Genomic DNA, 24,839 nt, shown 5'->3' on the forward strand with positions numbered 1-24,839 from the left:
ACAACCCAGCAGCAGGACCGCTACCTCCGCCTTTGTGCAAGGAGGAGCAGGAGGAGCACTGCCAGAGCCCTGCAAAATGACCTCCAGCAGGCCACAAATGTGCATGTCCACAGGTGGGGGTTATGCTTACAGCCCAACACCGTGCAGGACGTTTGGCATTTTCCAGAGAACACCAAGATTGGCAAATTCGCCACTGGCGCCCTGTGCTCTTCACAGATGAAAGCAGGTTCACACTGAGCACATGTGACAGACGTGACAGTGTCTGGAGACGCCGTGGAGAACAATTTACAACATTCGGAATGAGACTGACGTAAAGGTAAAGAATAATTCATGAATTCTATTAAAGAATAATTCATGAATTCTATCTAGACTAATTGATCAGATATTAAAATATCTGAAGAGTTATATTCGGAAAATTATAACCTTGTAATCTGAAGATTTTCCCTGGTGCCCCGACTTCCTAGTTAATTAAATTTACATGATTAGTTTAATCACGTAATAATAATTAGAGAATTTATAAAATAACAGTCTTCACCTTTAATGATGCCAAAGACACGACAGGGGCCTCCTGTGGTGCCACTCCAAATAATGCTATAATGGCAGAAGGTTCTATACGTCTCTCGAGTGACGCTGATTCGGTGAGCGAGTTCCTTAGAATGTGCGTTGAAGATGTCGTTCCCATAGCAACGATTAAAACATTCCCAAACCAGAAACCGTGGATTGATGGCAGCATTCGCGTGAAACTGAAAGCGCGAACCACTGCTTTTAATCAGGGCAAGGTGACCGGAAACATGACCGAATACAAACAGTGTAGCTATTCCCTCCGCAAGGCAATCAAACAAGCTAAGCGTCAGTATAGAGACAAAGTAGAATCGCAATTCAACGGCTCAGACACAAGAGGTATGTGCAGGACGTTTGGCATTTTCCAGAGAACACCAAGATTGGCAAATTCGCCACTGGCGCCCTGTGCTCTTCACAGATGAAAGCAGGGTCATACTGAGCACATGTGACAGACGTGACAGTGTCTGGAGACGCCGTGGAGAACGTTCTGCTGCCTGCAACATCCTCCAGCATGACCGGTTTGGCGGTGGGTCAGTCATGGTGTGGGGTGGCATTTCTTTGGGGGGCCGCACAGCCCTCCATGTGCTCACCAGAGGTAGCCTGACTGCCATTAGGTACCGAGATGAGATCCTCAGACCACTTGTGAGACCATATGCTGGTGCGGTTGGCCCTGTGTTCCTCCTAATGCAAGACAATGCTAGACCTCATGTGGCTGGAGTGTGTCAGCAGTTCCTGCAAGAGGAAGGCATTGATGCTATGGACTGGCCCGCCCGTTCCCCAGACCTGAATCCAATTGAGCACATCTGGGACATCATGTCTCGCTCCATCCACCATTGCACCACAGACTGTCCAGGAGTTGGCAGATGCTTTAGTCCAGGTCTGGGAGGAGATCCCTCAGGAGACCATCCGCCACCTCATCAGGAGCATGCCCAGGCATTGTAGGGAGGTCATACAGGCACGTGGAGGCCACACACACACTACTGAGCCTTTTAACTTTTAACTTGTTTTAAGGATATTACATCAAAGTTGGATCAGCCTGTAGTGTGGTTTTCCACTTTAATTTTGAGTGTGACGCCAAATCCAGACCTCCATGGGTTGATAAATTTGATTTCCATGGATAATTTTTGTGTGATTTTGTTGTCAGCACATTCAACTATGTAAAGAAAAAAGTATTTAATAAGAATATTTCATTCATTGAGATCTAGGATGTGTTATTTTAGTGTTCCCTTTATTTTTTTGAGCAGTGTATATATATATATACACACACACACACACACACACACACACACACACACACACACACACACACACACACACACACACACACACACACACACACACACACACACACACACACACACACAGTGCTGCTTGAAAGTATGTGAACCCCTTGTGCAATTAAAGATTTATTTTTAAACCATGAAATCTTAATTTTATCAGAACCAGTGTTTTTGATCTGACATAACAGGTTCATATTTACCAATACCATATGTTGGTGTAGAGGAAATCATGTGTGTAGTAGAACAACAAAATAAAAAATAAATTAGAGCAGGTGCCAAAATAAGTGAACCCCAAGTTGTATTGGTTAAGTCAAGTAGAATCAGGTGGGTAAACAATTGGGTACCAAATGAACCCATCAAAGGAGAGATCGTTAGGAAAGAGTTTGGGCGGGGCATTTACCTGGATGGTGTTACCTATCCAGGTAAATGCCAAGCACACCAAGGAGAGCTCAGAGGACATCAGGATGAGGGTAGTGAGAGCACATCAGTCTGGGGAAGGATATAAAATCTCAAAATGATTTGATAACCAAATAATTTACAAATGGAGAGCATTTAACATGACATCAATTCGCTTGCTAGGAAGAAGCCTCTGCTGTCAAAAAAGAAACAAACTGCCTGCCTTAACTTTGCCAGAGACCACCTGGACAAACCTGAAGGTTTCTGGAAGTCCATTCTCTGGACCGATGAGTCCAAAATTGACCTTTTTGGTCACAATCAACACCTCTATGTTCCTCGAAAACCCAACACTGCCTACCACCAAAATAACCTTATCCCAACAGTCAAGCATGGTGGTGGGAATGTCCAGATCTGAAGCTGCTTTTCCTCCTGTGGAGGAAACGCCACATCATTAAGGGAACCATGAATTCTGAGGTATACCAGGAGATTCTTGAACAGAACGTAAGGCCATCAGTCAAGGAGCTAAAGCTGGGCTGAAAATGGGTCTTCCAACAAGACAACGACCCAAAGAATTCATGCAAATCTACCAAATAATGACTCAGGAGAAAGAAGATTTGTGTTTTGGCCAAGTCAAAGTCCTGACCTAAATCCAATCGAGATGCTGTGGCAGAACCTGAAGCAGGCAGTTCATGCCAGACACCCCTCAAGCCTCACTCAATTGGCGTTCTGTAAGGAGGAGGTGGGCAAAAATCCCTCAAAACAGATGTCAGATTACTGGCTATAGGAGGCATTTACTCCAAGTTGTCGCTGCTAATGGAGGTGCCACAAGTTATTGACAGAAGGGGTTCACATATTTTTGCACACATCAAATCTGAGTTTGCTTATTTAACAAAAGTGGTTTATTTAACAATGAAAATATAATTTACTTGGAATGTCTTTATTAAGAATTGGGGCATAGATACGGATGTTTATTTTATAGCAAAATAATGACTAGCCCTGTAGGGTTCATATACAGTGCTGCTTGAAAGTATGGGTACCACTAGACCATTGTAAATGGGAAAATTTGTAAACAGGGTATTGATTCATCATTGTCCAATTTACACTACAAATTAAATTATGGAAGCTCTACAGTGCATTCGGAAAGTATTCAGACCCCTTGACTTCCACATTTTGTTACGTTACAGCCTTATTCTAAAATGGATTTAATTATTTTTCTCCCTCAATCTTCACACAATACCCCATAACGATCAAGCAATGTAAATGTATTAAAAATAAAGAGAAAATAACAGATACCTTATTTACATAAGTATTCAGACCCTTTGCTATGAGACTCGAAATTGAGTTTAGGTGTATCCTGTTTCCATTGATCATCCTTGAGACGTTTCTACAACTTGATTGGAGTCCACCTGTGGTAAATTCAATTGATTGGACATGATTTGGAAAGGCATGCACCTGTTAATTTAAGGTTCCACCATTGACAGTGCACGTCAGAGCAAAAACCAAGCCATGAGGTCTAAGACAGGATTGTGTCGAGGCACAGATCTGAGGAAGGATACCAAAACATTTCCGCAGCATATACGGTCCCCAAGAGCACAGTGGCCTCCATCATTCTTAAATGGAAGAAGTTTGGAACCATCAAGACTCTGCTTAGAGCTGGCTGCCCAGCCAAACTGAGCAATCTAAAAAACATTATGGAGTATTGTGTGCAGATTGAGGGGGAAAAAAACAATATAATATTTTTTACAATAAGGCTGTTATGTAACAATGTAGAAGATGCAACGGATCTGAAAACTTTCAAACGCACTGTATGATTCCGTAGACCACAGGCTCTGCACATGGTTACACAATTCTGGAGATAGCGCCCTTTGATACGCCTCTCAAACCAAGACACGCTTGTCAGCCTGATATGCAAAAAAAAAGTGTTTATTCCAGGAGATTATTTGTTTTTTGCATAATGTAGTGTTGTGATATCCCTCCATATTGGGCCCATGTAGGTGACACTACAGTATGTCTAGGCTGTGGTTGGAGTCTTTCTTTTTAGCCTTCAATGAAAACTAATGGTAGAGCCTCCTTCACAATGTTTGCCTCCGCAGCGCTGGGTGCTAGAAAGCACACCACACACAGTTCAGAGTAGTAGCCAGTCCTCCTCACTACGAGCCCTCTGCCTCAGCACTGCATCTCCCATTCCTCTCAAGCGTTAGGTAACTCCTCAATTGATGGTTTCAAAAGATCAGGAACCAGCAGCCAGGTGAAACAAAAAAAGCGGGTACAGTGTCCAGACGCATTCAAACAAAAACAATTAGCGAACTGGCTAGCCAAGCCAAAAAAAGAATTAACCTGCCAGTCTATCTGCAAATCTGTGGGTCAAAACAACCAGAAACATGCAAGAAAACAAAATGTACATATTTACTTGTATATTGTAAAAGTAAACAATACTTTCATATTCTGCTTTTATATTGTATTAAATTGCATTGTACTCTGTATCAATATGCAACCAGTGTGTAATTCAATGCCATTGTAAATTCTATGTTAACGCTCATTTGGTTCCCTGTTTTCTCCTCTCCCTCCCAACAGTGTGCCAGATTATCTCTAAGGGAGTATTGGCGGTCCTGGGACCCTCTGCTAGCCCAGCTTCCGACACCATCATCAGTAATATCTGTGGAGAGAAAGAGGTGTGTGTGTGACCAATACACTTCTGTGAACATGGGTGCACATGCAGATATCGGTCTGTGTATTAGCAAGAAAACCAAATAATGTCGCTCAAACAGAAGGTGGAACTAACAAAGAGTTACTGACCACAACCAAAATGGTGGGGGTTTTAGGAAGGGTTCTGAAAGACACTCATGGGTGTGTCCACTGAAAGGTCACTATCAACAACTGGGACCTAAAAGAAACCCATCATGAGCACACACTAAATTTGTCCAAAATTAAAACCCACACCAAACTTAGATAGGAAGCAAATCAAAAAGTACAACAAAACAAAAACAGGGAAGATAAGATAAAGACTGAAATAGGGAGTACCAATTAAAAAGGCATTAACTCTCCACCTCTCTCAAGACAACTGAAGCACTGGGACAGCACAGGTGAAACACTTTCTCACTAACGAGATGACAAACCAGCACAGGTGTAACACATACTGACTAACGAGGTGATGCCAATCGGTGCACCCTACATGCTTATGTCCAACCTCAAAAAATGATTTTCTGGATTTTTTTTCTTCTCATTTTGTCTGTCATAGTTGAAGTGTACCTATGATGAAAATTACAGGCCTCTCACATATTTTATATATATATATATATATATATATATATTTCAGCAGGGTTCTGGTGGACTGTGTTGGTCCTTTTCCCGAAGCCAAGAGTGGTAACCAGTTTCTCGTAACCATCATGTGTGCTGCTACTCGTTTCCCTGAGGCTATTCCACTGAGGAAAATCACAGCTCCCAGTATTAAGGCCCTGGTGAAACAATTGTCAACGTTTGGACTTCTGCGGATTGTGCAATCAGACCGAATTCGAATTTCATGTCAAAGGTCTTCCAGCAACTTTGAAGTCTATGTTGAGAGCTTACTGCTTTTAGTTTGAGAGACTGGGATGATGGGGTCCCTCTTGTGCTGATTGCAGCGTGGTTGTTCAGGAATCTCTCGGTTTTAGTCTGAATGAGCTTGTTTGGACATCATTTAAGAGGTCCTTTTGAGCTTGCTGAGAGCGAGGTTGTTGCAGGGCAACACCTTAATCACGAACAAACTAATCCGTTGGAGTACGTTAGCGCCATAGTGAAGTAGAGTTTATACTTGAGCACAGCATTGCACAACATGGCAACAGTCCGTAGAGTTCGCCCAGTATATTTGTAACAAAGGGGATGTTTTTTCCCCAATTTTCGCAAAGTCAATACCGTTACTAAGTCAGACTCGTACCCTTTGCCTAGGGTCGACGATTGTGTGGACTGTGTTGGCACTGCTAAGTACATTAGCAAGTTTGATCTGCTGAAGGGATATTGGCAGGTCCCTCTGAGCACGTTAAAGAGTTGTCTGCTTTTGGTCTTCTGATCAGGTTACGAAATGCTAAGACCCTTTGGTCTCTGCACCGGTGCTAGCAGCTCCGGATTTCCGTCGGCCATTTGCTTTGTACACCGATGCCAGCGACGTAGAAGCAGGGGCTGTCTTCCTACAGAAATACAATAACAATGTTGAGCACTCTGTGGGGTACTTTCAAAAGAAATTGGCCTCATAACAAAACCACTATCGAGAAGGAGGAGCTCGTTTGGTACTGGCTCTTCAGCACTTTGAGGTTTATGTATGAATCTCTACCCTTCTGATGGTCTATACCGATCATAACCCTCTCGTTTTATGGGAGGTCCTGCAATATGGGACTCCAGCGAAGGAGTTGGCGGTTCGTGGAGCTCGTATTCTGGACTAAACTGTCAAATCGAGGCAAAGGTAAGAATCTCTGGATTAACTATCTAATGTGAATACAGAGCTTCTTACCTTTACCTCAATTTGGCAGTCTAACAGTGAGGACTCATAATTTCTTCCTGAGACCAGCAGACCAGTGAAATAAAAAAACTCATAATTATCAGCTTTCATTCAGTCAGCGGATAAAACCGCTTAGCCAGGACAAATATATATACACTCCTTTCTTGAAACATTATCTTAACAGCCTTTATCTATTATAGACATGTTTGTGCAATGGCAAACCTATAGGCCTTCAGTGTGTGACAGGTTGTGAAGCATGTCAAATTTATTCACATGTGCGCTCTCAAATGGTTTTGGCATGTAGCGGCTCACAGAAGGATGCCATCGGAAGCCGGTAGGGTAGGAAAGAAGTTTCAATGTATGATATCTACTAGTAAATGCTAACTAAGGAAACAATGGGTGTGCAAACCAGGTATTAAACAAGTTTAGTCCGAAGTATTGGTTAGTATGCTATTTGTGGTGTGCAATTGTTATCATGCACTGTTTGCATCAGAGGTGTAGACATGAAAGGGCCTGGGTGCACTGAGGCCAATCAGATTGATGTGGTTTAAGCATTGTTGTGGACTTAGACCATCACATCGTTTAAAAAATAAATCAATACATCTATAAAAAAAATTGGTGATCTTTGAGGTTGACAATCTGAAACATCTATGGGAAAACTCATACAAAAAAACATAGGAAACAGGATTTTTCACACGGGGTGCCATTTTCTTTTGCTGGACTGGCCGTTTGGGAATTTTCTTGCAAAATTACAGTATACCCATATCTCCAGGTACCACTACACCACGGCATAGGGCCGATTCAAAGACAGCAGTCACACACAACATTATGTTAAAGGTTAAGCAGTCCATAAATTCGGACATAATAAGCCAGTAGGTAGCAAATCATAACACAAAAACACAACCATTAAGCTTTCCCAATTGAAATGTATTACTATTACTTCCCAAAAATAATTTCACATGTAGCACACAAAGTGTGACTTAAAGTGGAACTGACTGTGTTTTGAATGATATGAAAGAGACAATCATAATATCAGTAAAAAATAATCAATTCCCAGTTTATGCTACAAAACCAGCTTCATAAGAGGTTTTAATAATAGCTTATTTGACTCGATGTTCCATGACGTACACGAAGGCATTGATGGCAGAATAAATAGATGCATGATTAATATAATTCACCAATACATTTCTTGGTCGTCCAAAAAATATTGCTGTCAGGTTGTAAATCACAGCTGGCCTGGTACATTGTTTGCTGCCTCCATTCTGGATGCACTGTTTCAGTTTCAATGACTAAATATTCTGGTCAAAAACGGACAAATGTAACTAACGCTGAGAATGTCAATACAATCGAACTAGCAAGGGCAATGATCTCAAGTCAGTCAAAGTGTTGCTAATAGGCTAGTGTACAGTGCCTTGCGAAAGTATTCGGCCCCCTTGAACTTTGCGACCTTTTGCCACATTTCAGGCTTCAAACATAAAGATATAAAACTGTGTTTTTTTGTGAAGAATCAACAAGTGGGACACAATCATGAAGTGGAACGACATTTATTGGATATTTAAAACTTTCTTAACAAATCAAAAACTGAAAAATTGGGCGTGCAAAATTATTCAGCCCCCTTAAGTTAATACTTTGTAGCGCCACCTTTTGCTGCGATTACAGCTGTAAGTCGCTTGGGGTATGTCTCTATCAGTTTTGCACACTGAAATTTTTTCCCATTCCTCCTTGCAAAACAGCTCGAGCTCAGTGAGGTTGGATGGAGAGCATTTGTGAACAGCAGTTTTCAGTTCTTTCCACAGATTCTCGATTGGATTCAGGTCTGGACTTTGACTTGGCCATTCTAACACCTGGATATGTTTATTTTTGAACCTTTCCATTGTAGATTTTGCTTTATGGTTTGGATCATTGTCTTGTTGGAAGACAAATCTCCGTCCCAGTCTCAGGTCTTTTGCAGACTCCATCAGGTTTTCTTCCAGAATGGTCCTGTATTTGGCTCCATCCATCTTCCCATCAATTTTAACAATCTTCCCTGTCCCTGCTGAAGAAAAGCAGGCCCAAACCATGATGCTGCCACCACCATGTTTGACAGTGGGGATGGTGTGCTCAGGGTGATGAGCTGTGTTGCTTTTACGCCACACATAACGTTTTGCATTGTTGCCAAAAAGTTCCATTTTGGTTTCATCTGATCAGAGCACCTTCTTCCACATGTTTGGTGTGTCTCCCAGGTGGCTTGTGGCAAACTTTAAACTACACTTTTTATGGATATCTTTAAGAAATGGCTTTCTTCTTGCCACTCTTCCATAAAGGCCAGATTTGTGCAATATACGACTGATTGTTGTCCTATTGACAGAGTCTCCCACCTCAGCTGTAGATCTCTGCAGTTCATCCAGAGTGATCATGGGCCTCTTGGCTGCATCTCTGATCAGTCTTCTCCTTGTATGAGCTGAAAGTTTAGAGGGACGGCCAGGTCTTGGTAGATTTGCAGTGGAATGGGTGAGTCTTTTCTCATATCGTTTTTTGGTGGATATACACAGCTAGAGATGCAGGTATCATTTGGTTATCCAGTTGGCATATCTCTTGCGTTCGCAAATTCACTCTTTTTATCTACTCCAAATTCAGAGCACTCTCGTCCAAGTGTGCCAGAGCATAGAACTGATGAATTAACATGCGCAACACCCGCTGAATATGACCGGTGTCAGGAAACATAGTCAAGAACGCTCTAGATAACATGTAAACAGCTAACCAGCTCTGCTACGGCAAGTAAAATGGTCAGAGTGAGGCGTTCTCTCATTTGTTTCTGGAAGTATCTCGCTAACAAGCTAGCTAACGTTAGCCAGTTAGCTTGGTTGGGACAAGCATGGCAAGCTGCAGAAGGATGAGGAGGGTACAATTCCCCATTGTTTATCAGCGCAATTTTGACAGCCAACTAGCTGAAAAAGTTAGAGGGTTTATCTAATGTTCCTTCATTAGATTTAAAATCATCTTGCTCTGCCTAGCATTGGTTGTTGATATTGTAGTTGTTGATGTGCATAACTGAGTAAGAGAGCCTACCTTTTCATGGTTGTTTGATCAATAGAACTGTAAAGTTTCCAAATGTGAGAGGACTTCAGTGGTGTTTACATTTTTGCTGAAATTCAGGTGTATTTTGTGGCTTTTGGGGAATGCGTTCTAATGATCTAAAGTTGCACTATTGCAACTGCCTGGAAACACAGGAAGGTTGAAGAGGTATGATGGCAGGCCCGTGTGGCAAATGGCTTGTTCATGGCTCGCTCCTACTGTAGCGCTGATTGCTTATAGTGCACTGGTCTGTGTAGACTCCGGTCCTGGACAAAACAGATGTTTCTGGTCTTAACTCGTTCTGTCTTGACTCTGACTCAATTTGCTCTGACTTTGGATCGGTCTCGCTTTAGGTGGTCTCGAACACAACACAGGTTATTTTATGATAACTACATTAGCATTTCATTTTGGGCGCGGAATGCGTAAATACAGGCAAATATATTGATAAAAGTCACCTTGGTAACTGCCTACATGTACATATTGCCTCAACTAACAGGTGCCCGCGCACATTTACTCTGTACCGGTGCCCCCCTGTGTATAGTCTCGCTGTTGTTATTTTGCTGCTGCTCTTTAATTACTTGTTACTTTTATTTCTTATTCTTACTCATATTTTTTTTTAACTGCTTTTTTGGTTAGGGGCTCATAAGTAAGCATTTCACTGTAAGGTCTACCTGTTGTATTTTGCGCATGTGACTAATAACATTTAATTTGTCCTAGAGAGATTTACACGGTTATCAAAACGTCTGGTCAGGGTAAGCCTACACGAAACACGGCCTTTATTTTAAGTGTTTCTAAAATTCCCTATGGCAAAAATGAATGGTGAAAAACCATTGGAACCATTTCCTTGTTTGATTGCTAGGTTTTATGGGTATTATGACTCATATGGTTGAGTGGTATGGTACTCTATATCCCTAGTTGTGCTCACTGAAATTGCCATATTTTCTTAATTTATAAACACAATTTTTCTCCACACAGATATTATATATGGAATAATCGGGATATATTGTATAAAAATACTTATTTGTTTTTTTGAATATTGGTTCTGAAATAATATCCTATTGGTGAGCCAACTGGTAAATGCAGAGGGTCTTTTACTCAGTTATAAGGAATTCTTATCACTTTACAAGGTACCTGTAACACCTAAAGATTTTGCAATTGTTTTAGATGCCATTCCCTCAGGTGTTGCTCTACTGTTCAGGAACGTGTCAAGACCCTCAGAGGCTACCTTCTATTGACCCTGTTGACTCATCAGTAGGAAAGATTTGTTTCTCTTTATGTCCATTCAACAACAGAGCGATACGAACCTTGTTTCAGCAGGATGTCATGCCTTATTGGAATGGATTTATTGATAATATCTGTTGGAAAGAAGTTTGGATGTTGCCACACACATACCTACTTGTTAACAAAATTAAGGAAGTTTCCTTTAAAATTATTCATAAATATTATCCTGCCAACCACTATATGAAGAAGTTGAAGGAAAACATCAACTCAAATTGCTCCTTTTGTAACGACCACCCAAAAACAGTGTTGCATCTTTTTTGGCATTATATTCATGTAAGAAAACTGTGGCAAGACATCAGTAAATTTATAATTGAACACATTTATGAAGATTTTACACTATTGTGGAGAAATGTACTGCTTGGATTCTTTATATACGATAGAAATAAGCTGAAACATTTTTATGCAATTAATTTCACTATTCTTTTGTTTAAATTTCATATACACAAATGTAAATTTGCAAACAAAAAAACATATTTTCTTACCCTACAAAAATAAATTGAACTGTATTTTAAGACTGTTAAATACTCTCCTAACAAAAAAACTTAGAATTGTAAGTGTATGTATGTCCCTTAAGGTCCTTGTGTAATTGTAGTGTGATATTGTACCCCCTAGCTCGATTGTCCATTGTATATCATCTATATATACTTGTGTTCCCTCATGTACTTTCTGTATTGATTTGTTAATAAAAAATGAATAAAATGTTTAAAAAAAGATATATATATATATTTTTTTATTGCCATATTGGCGCACATTTTTAAGGACCCACCTCAAATATTGTTTCCTCAAAGGAAGATAGGTAAATTATTGAACCTGGCCTAGGGGTTGGAAAACGCCAGTGTGCCAGTTTTTGCATTGCAAAATGTCTAACTAACATGCGTTTGATACTTGCATCTCCTTACCACCAGCCAAAAATAGAGCCTTCAATGAGATTCGGTAATGGCTGTTTTTCAGCCAATTCCCCCATTAGCCGTGTCTCACCTTGTGTCCTAGCCTAATGGCCGTTGGGATGTTTTATTATTATTAAAGCAGAGCATTGTCCTGCTGTGCGCAGAGCTGAGCAGCTGTTGGAGCTTATCATGGTCTGTTTCGCCGTATGGCAACACATTACCACTGGACCGCTGAGACAATTAAGGGCTAGGTAGGGCTAGGTACTCTATACTTATAACATTATGCCTATGGTGATGAGGTGTAACCAATGAGTGTAACCTTCTAGCCAGCCACAGTGTTGTTGATTCACTTAGTGGGTTAATGCAGGAAACTATTGGTTCTACTCAAGTGGTTTTTCACCCATAGCTACAGTGGATACTAGCTCTGTTTATTACAGTCGTGACTTCATATTCTAGCATCCCTCTGTGTGCCCTATAGATGCCATATTGACTTTGAAGACATCAGCTGCTTGCTAGTCTATTTACAGGTAAATGCCAAAATAAAGGAAACACTTGAATAAATGAGGGATACAAATTATATTGAAAGCAGATGCTTCCACGCAGGTGTTGTTCCTGAGTTAATTAAGCAATTAACTTCTCTAGGGTAGGGGGCAGCATTTGGAATTTTCCCAAATTAAACTGCCTTCTACTCAGGCCCAGAAGATAGGATATGCATATATTTGGTAGATTTGGATAGAAAACACAAAAGTTTCCAAAATTGTTAAAATAGTGTCTGTGAGTATAACAGAACTGATTTGGCAGGTGAAACCCTTTTGTTGTTGTAGATTTCTATTCAATGCCATTACAGTATCCATTGACTTAGGACTCAAATTGCAGTTCCTATCTTCCACTAGATGTCAAGTCTTTAGAAATTGTTTCAGGCTTGTATTCTGAAAAATGAGGGAGTAAGTGCAGTCGGAATGAGTGGACCCTGCTGTGTCACAGAGCTGTTTCATGTGCGCAACCGAGAGAGTGTCTTTCTTGTTTACCTCTTTTTTTGACTATGTTAATTGTCCGGTTGAAATATTATAGATTATTTAGGCTAAAAACAACCTGAGGATTGAATATAAACATTGTTTGACATGTTTCTATGAACTTTACGGATACAATTTGGATTTTTTGTCTACCTGTTGTGACTGCGTTTGAGCCTGTGGATTACTGAAGAAAATGCGCAAACAAAACAGAGGTTTTTGGATATAAAGAGAGACTTTATCAAACAAAAGGAACATTTATTGGATAAATGAATGTCTTCTGAGTGCCACCATATGAAGATCATCAAAGGTAAGTGATTAATTTGATCTCTATTTCTGACTTGTGTAACTCTTCTACTTGGCTGGTTACTGTTTGTAATGATTTGTCTGCTGGGCTATGTTGTCAAATAATCGTACGGTATGCTTTCGCCATAAAGCATTTTTGAAATCTGACACCAGAGGTTGGATTCACAAGAAGTTCATCTTTAAACCTATGTAAAATAGTTGTATCTTTTCTGAATTTTTGAAATGAGTATTTCTGTATTTGAATTTGGCGCTCTGCAATCTCACTGGATGTTGGCCAGGTGGGACGCTAACGTCCCACATACCCTAGAGAGGTTTTTAACATCCCATCATGCATAGTCATTTGTAAAAATCCCCAGTTGCCCATTATTTTGTCTACCATGGCTAAAAGATCTGTGACTTTGAAAGAGGGGTCTCAAATAAGCATTAGGGGGTTTAATGTGTGTGTGTGTGTGTCTGTCATTCACCAGATCTCAACCGAATTGAACACTTATGGGAAATTCTGGAGTGGTGCCTGAGACAGTGTTTTACATCACCATCAACAAAACACCAAATTATGGAATTTCTCGTGGAGGAATGGTGTTCTAGAGTTTCAGACACTTGTAGATTATATGTCAAAGATCATTGAAGCTGTTCTGGCAGCTTGTGGTGGCCCAACTCCCCGTTAAGACACTTTATGTTGGTGTTTCCTTTATTTTGGCAGTTACCTGTGTGTGTGTGGTGTGTGTGTGTGTGTATATATACAGTATTCATCAGTGTATGGCACTAGAAGGAGCTGGCCATGGTCCTGAAAACATCTCAGTGGGCAGCTTCAAAGGGATGTTCAGGGGGGAGAGGCACTGGTTTGTCGAAACATAGCTGTAGTATATTCTTACTGCACAGTACATCTCCTGTCTCCTGCAGCATACTGTATAGACTTTTGTATACATATTTTCTGGACTACTTATAGTTATAAGTATTATAGTTCTCATTCACAAGGCATTAGTTTGTCAGCTGCTTAGAAACGGTACATTTTAAGTTACCCAGTTGAAATGCACTAACGCATTTGATCACTGTGTTTTCCTAGAGTACTCTAAAAATCTAGTCTGCTTCAGTAGTTAAGGGGCGAATCCTAACTTTTACTGACAATTTTGACAATTGGAAATTAGGATTCGCCCCTATTAGGGTTACCTGGGACTGTATGTACTAGAGGTCGACCGATTAATCGGAATGGCCGATTAATTAGGGCCGATTTAATGTTTTCATAACAATCGGAAATCGATATTTTTGGGCGCCGATTTAAAAAAAATCTAGATTTCATCTTTATTTAACTAGGCAAGTCAGTTAAGAACACATTCTTATTTTCAATGACGGCCTAGGAACGGTGGGTTAACTGCCTCGTTCCGGGGCAGAAACAGATTTTCACCTTGTCAGCTCGGGGGATCCAATCTTGCAACCTTACAGCTAACTAGTCCAACGCAATAACAACCTGCCTCTCTCTCGTTGCACTCCACAAGGAGACTGCCTGTTACTCAAATGCAGTAAGCCAAGGTAAGTTGCTAGCTAGCATTAAACTTATCTTATAAAAAACAATCAATCATAATCACTAGTTAACTACACATGGTTGATGATATTTCTAGATATTATCTAGCGTGTCCTGTGTTGCATATAATCTGACTGAGCATACAAGCATCTAAGTATCTGACTGAGTGGTGGTAGGCAGAAGCAGGCGAGTAAACATTCATTCAAACAGCACTTTCGTGCTTTTTGCCAGCAGCTCTTTGTTGTGCGTCAAGCATTGCGCTGTTTATGACTTCAAACCTATCAACTCCCGAGATGAGGCTGGTGTGACCGAAGTGAAATGGCTGGCTAGTTATCGCACGCTAATAGCATTTCAAACTTCTCTCGCTCTGAGCCTTGGTGGTTGTTTCCCTTGCTCTGCATGGGTAATGCTGCTTCGATGTGGTGGCTGTTGTCGTTGTGTTGCTGGTTCGAGCCCAGAGAGGAGTGAGGAAAGGGACGGAAGATTTACTGTTACACTGGCAATACTAAAGTGCCTATAAGAACATCCAATAGTCAAAGGTTGATGAAATACAAATGGTATAGAGGGAAATAGTCCTATAATAACTACAACCTAAAACTTCTTACCTGGGAATATTGAAGACTCATGTTAAAAGGAACCACCAGCTTTCATATGTTCTCATGTTCTGAGCAAGGAACTTAAACGTTAGCTTTCTTACATGGCACATATTGCACTTTTACGTTCTTCTCAAATCAAATGTATTTGTCACATACACATGGTTAGCAGATGTTAATGCAAGTGTAGCGAAATGCTTGTGCTTCTAGTTCCGACAATGCAGTAATAACCAACGAGTAATCTAACCTAACAATTCCAAAACTACTACCTTATACACACAAGTGTAAAGGAATAAAGAATATGTACATAAAGATATATGAATGAGTGATGGTACAGAACGGCATAGGCAAGATGCAGTAGATGGTATCGAGTACAGTATATACATATGAGATGAGTAATATAGGGTATGTAAACATTATATTAAGTAGCATTGTTTAAAGTGGCTAGTGATATATTTTACATCAATTTCCATCAATTCCCATTATTAAATTGGCTGGAGTTGAGTCAGTGTGTTGGCAGCAGCCACTCAATGTTAGTGGTGGCTGTTTAACAGTCTGATGGCCTTGAGATAGAAGCTGTTTTTCAGTCTCTCAGTCCCTGCTTTGATGCACCTGTACTGACCTCGCCTTCTGGATGATAGCGGGGTGAACAGGCAGTGGCTCGGGTAGTTGTTGTCCTTGATGATCTTTATGGCCTTCCTGTGACATTGGGTGGTATTGGTGTCCTGGAGGGCAGGTAGTTTGCCCCCGGTGATGCGTTGTGCAGACCTCACTACCCTCTGGAGAGCCTTACGGTTGTGGGCGGAGCAGTTGCCGTACCAGGCGATGATACAGCCCGACAGGATGCTCTCGATTGTGCATCTGTAGAAGTTTGTGAGTGCTTTTGGTGACAAGCCGAATTTCTTCAGCCTCCTGAGGTTGAAGAGGCGCTGCTGCGCCTTCTTCACGACGCTGTCTGTGTGGGTGGACCAATTCAGTTTGTCCGTGATGTGTACGTCACTTAACTTAAAACTTACTACCCTCTCCACTACTGTCCCATCGATGTGGATAGGGGGATGTTCCCTCTGCTGTTTCCTGAAGTCCACAATCATCTCCTTTGTTTTGTTGACATTGAGTGTGAGGTTATTTTCCTGACACCAAATTCCAACACTTTGTTTTTGCATTATTTAAACCAAATTGAACATGTTTCATTATCTACTTGAGGCTAAATTGATTTTATTGATGTATTATATTAAGTTAAAATAAGTGTTAATTCAGTATTGTTGTAATTGTCTTTTTTTTTTTTTATCAGTCGATTAATCGATATCGGCTTCTTTGGTCCTCCAATAATCGGTATCGGTATCGGCGTTGAAAAATCATAATCGGTCCACCTCTAGTATGTACCAAGGCTCGTAGAGTCGGAGTGCTGATTTAGTCCATTGTCGTTATGATATAAAAGTCTAAACTGATCCTAGATCAGCACTCATACTCTGAGAGGATTGATACTTACAGTCCCTGTTCTACGGTATGATTTAATTTGCTTTTCATTACACCCCCAGGTGCCTTACGTGAGGGTGGCGCCCGAGGACCTCCTGAGGGCCCGCTTCCCGCGCTTCTCGCCCCTGGACCTGCGGCCCACCAATGCACATGTCAGCCTAGCCGTGGTGGACTTGCTCTCCTTCTTCAACAGCACTAGCGCCTGTCTACTCTGCGCCAGGGCTGACTGTGAGTTGCCAACCATAGAAATGGAAATTACTAGATGGACATTCCCATTTAAGTAAACAATCCTATAGAAATACAATTACTCAATGAACTCAACTATGTTGTGATGGATGGACCCATAGAAATATAATTACTGTAATGGAAATTCCACTGGGCTTTATATGATAACAATACCCCTGTACAGTTTAACTTTAGGACATGCATGCAATCATTGCATATACAGCAACAGGAGGCGATGTAGTGAGATGGTAATTTAGCAGACTCATAAAATTGGTATTTACTGTTTTCTGACCGACTGGGCCATTGGAACCACCAGTCTTCCTCTAGCAGGTCAGTCATCTCTGTCAGTCTGCCCCTTAAGCACTCATCTGTTGACTATTATTTGTTTCATTCACATCACGCACTCATCATTCATCTGCAGGTCATTATTGATCCAATTGAGCTTTTCTGTCGTGGTCATTGGGACGTTTGTGAGTGTGTCACCATGCGTCTGTTTGACAGGCCTATGGAGCCAGGCCACCTCAGGGATATCACCCAGAGACAAGGGCAGGTGTGGAAAGAGTGAAATGATGAGTTAAGCTTTGCTTTGGTTCCCAATGCTTATATATTTATTTTACCTTTATTTAACTAGGCACGTCAGTTAAGAACAAATTCTTATTTTCAATGACGGCCTAGGAACAGCTGGTTAACTGCCTTGTTCAGGGGCAGAACGACAGATTTTGTACCTTGTCAGCTCGGGATTCGTTCTAACCACTAGGCTACGCTGCCGCCCCATATAGAACGTGGATAAGATGAATCCCTCCAACCTAAAAATATACTTAGGCTAACAGCTGGTATTTTCTCTATAACAATATGTTATCTTAACTTAAAATAGAATGCCTATTTCCTAGTGAAATTGCTTTCACAGTGTTAGTTGGGCACTGGAAAGATGATGTTGCTTACTTATGACAATGCATCAATTTAGTTATATTTTGAAGATGGTAAATTACATACTGTATGCTGGTCTTTTTGGACAGACTTGAAATACAGATATCGAGCATATGTAAGGAAATACGGCAGAATTATTTGCAATAGTCTCCTATTGGCCATTACTTAGACTATTAGGCTTTAATAGAAGATATTCCGATGATATTGTAGTGGCCTGATGTTCATAAGAAAGTGTATCAACGTTGTGGGCTGTGGGATACAATATTACACTTTCATTGCCAATTGTTGCTGTTGTCCCAGGTTTGATGAACCTGGAGCAGTTACTGCGTCAGTCCCTAATCTCTAAGGAGACGCTGACTGTTCGTGTGCTGGATGACAGTCAGGACCCCATGCCTGTTCTAAAAGAGATCCGCAACGACCAGACTGACACCATCATAGTGGATGCCAATGCCACTGTGTCCCACCTCATCCTGGAACGGGTAAGCATCCCAAGCATCCCTTACTCCCTGATATTCCCGTGTCCCATTGTGACATAGCTATGCGGCTCTGAGACCACCATCCGTGTGGACGCACAGCCCGAACGCACACCTTCCCACAATTCCCAATCAACGCATCTCTGGTATGCGTTTTATATTCATTTGAATATGTTGACAGCTATCTTGAGCTGCGCTGAGATTTTGAAAAGTATGAAAGCCAACAGTCCAATATTCTAGTACACTGCTACGCGTACCCTCTTATAGACGCTTAGCTAGTGATATGGTAATACATCTTTCTACCTTGACATCTGATAGGTTCAGTGGAATTTTCACCATATTGCTTACATCTATCAAATCCTCTCAGATCTCCACAGGTACATAGAGTGTTGGGTCTAGGAGGCAATTTGGGATTGGGAATACAGTATGACTAATAGTGGCTACATTCATTACACTAACAATCTGGGTTCAAACAAACCGGGTTGGGTAGGTTACTTTCTAAAGGTAATCCGTTACAGTTACTTGTCCAAAATTGTAATCGGTAACGTAACTTTTTGACTACCCAAACTTAGTAACGTAGTCTTAAAGCAAAAAATATTGAACCTTTTATTTAACTAGGCAAGTTGGTTAAGAACAAATTCTTATATCCAATGACGGCCTACCAGGGAACAGTGGGTTAACTGCCTTGTTCATGCAGAACGACAGCTGCCCCAGGTAGCCTATCTGATTACATTCATTAATCTGATTATTCAGTTACTTTTAGATTGCTTTCCCCTTAAGAGGTATTAGAAGAAGACAAAAATGTATGTTACCAATTGAACGACATCTATTGCAGGATAAATCAATGTTAAAGTTTACATAGCTGGCCATATGGATGTTACATTTTACTTTATGGGTTGGTTATGTAGGCTTCTTATAACCATAATTTTCTACTACATATAATAAGATTTACATTTTATCTTTACATGAATAACCAAAGCCTATCAGAATTCCAGTCATTCCAATAAATGTTATACCCTTTGATCTTTAAGAAATAGGACTTGGAAATATGGAAGTATAGATTAGACATTGTTTTACCTGAGCATAACCCCAATACTAAGGACTTATTAGCCAGCCCTACTCTGTTGATTGTGATTTTGTTATTATGGAGGACTGATTGGGCTCATTGATTTGAGTTGAAAAATAAATGCTTCGATCATGGAATGGTATGCTTTGAGCACTACTGAAAAGAGCTATTTACATGTGAAAAATGAATGCCATATGCTGTATTTGCTATAGGCCTATTGTTTACCTTTTTGTTGGTGACACTGATATTGTGATAATATGCAGCTGTTTAAAGGAAAAATCCACAGATGAAACGATAACAAAATATTCGCCCCGCCTGAGGGAGGGATGAGTCTGGAGGAATGGAGGCTGAGGGTTGGGTCTGGAGAAATGTAACCACTTTCAGATTAATAGACAGCGCTATGGGTGCAAGGATGGACCATTCATGATATCAAACTTATTGTTTTAACTCTGTTATGAGGCTATAAAAAGTTTATTTACATTTACGCTGTTTACAAACATTGGAGAAAAACAAGCTTATATTTTGAGTTCTCATGGAATGTGACAGTTGAACTGAGCTCATGAGGCATTTATAAGTTATATTCTTCAAGAATATATACAGGTTGGAGATATACACAGTACCAGTCAAAAGTTTTGACACACCTGTTCAGTCAATGGTTTTCCTTTATTTTTACTATTTTCTACATTGTAGAATAATAGTGACGACATCCCTATTACATCACCCTTTGCCTTGATGACAGCTTTGCACACTCTTGGCATTCTCTCAACCAGCTTCACCTGGAATGCTGTCTTCAGCAACAGTTTTCAAGGAGTTCCCACATATATGCTGAGCACTTGTTGGCTGCTTTTCCTTCACTCTGCAGTCCAACTCATCCCAAACTATCTCAATTAGGTTGAGGTCGGGTGATTGTGGAGCCCAGGTCATCTGATGCAGCACTTCATCACTCTCCTTCTTGGTCAAAAAGCCCATATACAGCTTGGAGGTGTGTTGGGTCATTGTCATGTTGAAAAACAAGTGATCGTCTCACTAAGCCCAAACCAGAGGGGATGGTGTATCACTGCATAATGCTGTGGTAGCCATGCTGGTTAAGTGTGCCTTGAATTCTAAACAAATCATACAGTGTCACCAACAAAGCACCATCACACCTTCTCTTCCATGCTTCACGGTGGGAACCACACATGCGGAGATCATCCGTTCACTTACTCTGCGTCTCCCAGAGACCACACAGAGGTTGGAACCAAAAATCTCAAATTTGGACTCATCAGTGGACAGATTTTCACCAGTCTAATGTCAGTTGCTCACGTTTCTTGGCCCAAGCAAGTCTCTTCTTCTTGATGTCCTTCAGTAGTGGTTTATTTGCAGCAATTTTCTGTTGTGCGTAATGTGCAGTAGCCTATATCATATATGTATTGGATAATGGCACAATCATTTGTGCTTTTTTGAGCTTGGATTCATTAAATGTATTTAATGTAGGGCTCATAAAATGTATGGCTCATCAGGCTCAGGCTTGAATTTTTGTTTAGACATATTATTTCACTGTATCACAATTCCAGTGGGTCAGAAGTTTACATACACTAAGTTGACTGTGACTTTAAACAGCTTGGAAAATTCCAGAAAATTATGTCATGGCTTTAGAAGCTTCTGATAGGCTAAATGATATCATTTGAGTCAATTGGTGGTATACCTGTGGATGTATTTCAAGGCCTACCTTCAAACTCAGTGCCTCTTTGCTTGACATCATGGAGAAATCCAAAGAAATCAGTAGAATGATAGACCTCCGCAAGTCTGGTTCATCCTTGGGACCAATTTCCGAACGCCGCAAGGTACCACGTGCATCTGTACAAACAACAGTACGCAAGTATAAACACCGTGGGACCACGCAGCCGTCATACCGCTCAGGAAGAAGACTCGTTCTGTCTCCTAGAGATGAACGTACCTTGGTGCAAAAAGTGCAAATCAATCCCAGAACAACAGCAAAGGACCTTGTGAAGATGCTGGAGGAAACGGGTACAAAAGTATCTATATCCACAGTAAAACAAGTCCTATATCGACGTAACCTGAAAGGCCGCTCAGCAAGGAAGAAGCCACTGCTTCAAAACCGCCATAAAAAAGCCAGACAACGGTTTGCAACTGCTCATGGGGACAAAGTTCACAACAGTACGCAAGTATAAACACCGTGGGACCACGCAGCCATCATACCGCTCAGGAAGAAGACTCGTTCTGTCTCCTAGAGATCAAATCAAATCAAATCAAATTTATTTGTCACATACACATGGTTAGCAGATGTTAATGCGGGTGTAGCGAAATGCTTGTGCTTCTAGTTCCGACAATGCAGTAATAACGAACAAGTAATCTAACTAACAATTCAAAAAAAAACTGCTGTCTTATACACAGTGTAAGGGGATAAAGAATATGTACATAAGGATATATGAATGAGTGATGGTACAGAGCAGCATAGGCAAGATACAGTAGATGATATCGAGTACAGTATATACATATGAGATGAGTATGTAAACCAAGTGGCATAGTTAAAGTGGCTAGTGATACATGTATTACATAAGGATGCAGTCGATGATATAGAGTACAGTATCTACGTATGCATATGAGATGAATAATGTAGGGTAAGTAACATTATATAAGGTAGCATTGTTTAAAGTGGCTAGTGATATATTTACATCATTTCCCATCAATTCCCATGATTAAAGTGGCTGGAGTAGAGTCAGTGGCATTGACAGTGTGTTGGCAGTAGCCACTCAATGTTAGTGGTGGCTGTTTAACAGTCTGATGGCCTTGAGATAGAAGCTGTTTTTCAGTCTCTCGGTCCCAGCTTTGATGCACCTGTACTGACCTCGCCTTCTGGATGACAGCGGGGTGAACAGGCAGTGGCTCGGGTGGTTGATGTCCTTGATGATCTTTATGGCCTTCCTGTAGCATCGGGTGGTGTAGGTGTCCTGGAGGGCAGGTAGTTTGCCCCCGGTGATGCGTTGTGCAGACCTCACTACCCTCTGGAGAGCCTTACGGTTGAGGGCGGTGCAGTTGCCATACCAGGCGGTGATACAGCCCGCCAGGATGCTCTCGATTGTGCATCTGTAGAAGTTTGTGAGTGCTTTTGGTGACAAGCCGAATTTCTTCAGCCTCCTGAGGTTGAAGAGGCGCTGCTGCGCCTTCTTCACGATGCTGTCTGTGTGAGTGGACCAATTCAGTTTGTCTGTGATGTGTATGCCGAGGAACTTAAAACTTGCTACCCTCTCCACTACTGTTCCATCGATGTGGATGGGGGGGTGTTCCCTCTGCTGTTTCCTGAAGTCCACAATCATCTCCTTAGTTTTGTTGACGTTGAGTGTGAGGTTATTTTCCTGACACCACACTCCGAGGGCCCTCACCTCCTCCCTGTAGGCCGTCTCGTCGTTGTTGGTAATCAAGCCTACCACTGTTGTGTCGTCCGCAAACTTGATGATTGAGTTGGAGGCGTGCGTGGCCACGCAGTCGTGGGTGAACAGGGAGTACAGGAGAGGGCTCAGAACGCACCCTTGTGGGGCCCCAGTGTTGAGGATCAGCGGGGAGGAGATGTTGTTGCCTACCCTCACCACCTGGGGGCGGCCCGTCAGGAAGTCCAGTACCCAGTTGCACAGGGCGGGGTCGAGACCCAGGGTCTCGAGCTTGATGACGAGCTTGGAGGGTACTATGGTGTTGAATGCCGAGCTGTAGTCGATGAACAGCATTCTCACATAGGTATTCCTCTTGTCCAGATGGGTTAGGGCAGTGTGCAGTGTGGTTGAGATTGCATCGTCTGTGGACCTATTTGGGCGGTAAGCAAATTGGAGTGGGTCAAGGGTGTCAGGTAGGGTGGAGGTGATATGGTCCTTGACTAGTCTCTCAAAGCACTTCATGATGACGGATGTGAGTGCTACGGGGCGGTAGTCGTTTAGCTCAGTTACCTTAGCTTTCTTGGGAACAGGAACAATGGTGGCCCTCTTGAAGCATGTGGGAACAGCAGACTGGTATAGGGATTGGTTGAATATGTCCGTAAACACACCGGCCAGCTGGTCTGCACATGCTCTGAGGGCGCGGCTGGGGATGCCGTCTGGGCCTGCAGCCTTGCGAGGGTTAACACGTTTAAATGTCTTACTCACTTACCTTGGTGCAAAAAGTGCAAATCAAAGTGCAAAGTGCAAATCAATCCCAGAACAACAGCAAAGGACCTTGTGAAGATGCTGGAGGAAACGGGTACAAAAGTATCTATATCCACAGTAAAACAAGTCCTATGTCGACGTAACCTGAAAGGCCGCTCAGCAAGGAAGAAGTCACTGCTTCAAAACCGCCATAAAAAAGCCAGACAACGGTTTGCAACTGCTCATGGGGACAAAGTTCGTACTTTTTGGAGAAATGTCCTCTGGTCTGATGAAACAAAAATAGAACTGTTTGACCATAATGACCATCGTTATGTTTGGAGGGAAAAGGGGGATGTTTGCAAGCCGGAGAACACCAACCCAACAGTGAAGCACGGGGGTGGCAGCATGAAATAATTTTAACAAGAAAAACAAGTGTTAATGACTCCAACCTAAGTGTATGTAAACTTCTGACTTCAACTGTATATACACACACACACAGCAAAAAAGAAACCTCCTCTCACTGTCAACTGCGTTTATTTTCAGCAAACTTAACGTGTAAATATTTGTATGAACATAACAAGATTCAACAACTGAGACACAAACTGAAGTTCCACAGACATGTGACTAACAGAAATGTAATAATGTGTCCCTGAGGGGGGGGGGGGGGTCAAAATCAAAAGTAATGGTCAGTATATGGTGTGGCCACCAGCTGCATTAAGTGAAAAACTTTAAATCTATCATAAGTGTTTGAGCTTGTGTCCATTCAGCATGAAATAGATTGTGAAATAAAAGCACCACTGGGATAGGCAGGTTAAACTTCTTGAATTCAACCATTATTGGGTTCAAATACACATTTTAGATTTGTGAACAGCCAACCACAACCACAATGTGTTAGGCGCAAATAGCTAAATGAGAGAGCAGCAGTGTTACTCACATCATTGCACAATGTAGATATCAATAACAAGTTATATCCGTATCGCCGTAGACTACACCACTGCTGTCATCCTTACCTCCAAACGTTTATTCAAGTTGGATAATCTTTGGATGCCGACAGCAGTCACACTATTGGAAGACATAGTTTGGACTGTAGCCTACAAAAGCGTATTCCTGCTCTTTTCCCGCGATCCATCAAACACATTTGATGTGTCATCATAGTGGTCTCTGACTTGTGGTCAGACTCGCTCAGGTGGAACAAACTTTAA

At 41.5% G+C, this 24,839-nt stretch overlaps 1 protein-coding gene across 1 annotated transcript in view; it reads left to right on the forward strand.

Annotated features, from left to right (window-relative positions):
• The first annotated feature begins 9,245 nt into the window (after positions 1 to 9,245).
• LOC109873400 (glutamate receptor ionotropic, kainate 4-like) overlaps positions 9,246 to 24,839 on the forward strand; it is a 57,405-nt gene continuing 41,811 nt past the window's right edge. The window contains exons 1-3 of the mRNA XM_031807681.1: positions 9,246 to 9,251; positions 16,897 to 17,062; positions 18,287 to 18,465. Of these exons, the coding sequence (XP_031663541.1) occupies positions 9,246 to 9,251; positions 16,897 to 17,062; positions 18,287 to 18,465 (351 nt within the window). The remainder of the gene's footprint in view (positions 9,252 to 16,896; positions 17,063 to 18,286; positions 18,466 to 24,839) is intronic.

Source organism: Oncorhynchus kisutch, linkage group LG28 (genome assembly GCF_002021735.2).
Source record: "Oncorhynchus kisutch isolate 150728-3 linkage group LG28, Okis_V2, whole genome shotgun sequence".
NCBI classification, from domain to species: domain Eukaryota; kingdom Metazoa; phylum Chordata; class Actinopteri; order Salmoniformes; family Salmonidae; genus Oncorhynchus; species Oncorhynchus kisutch.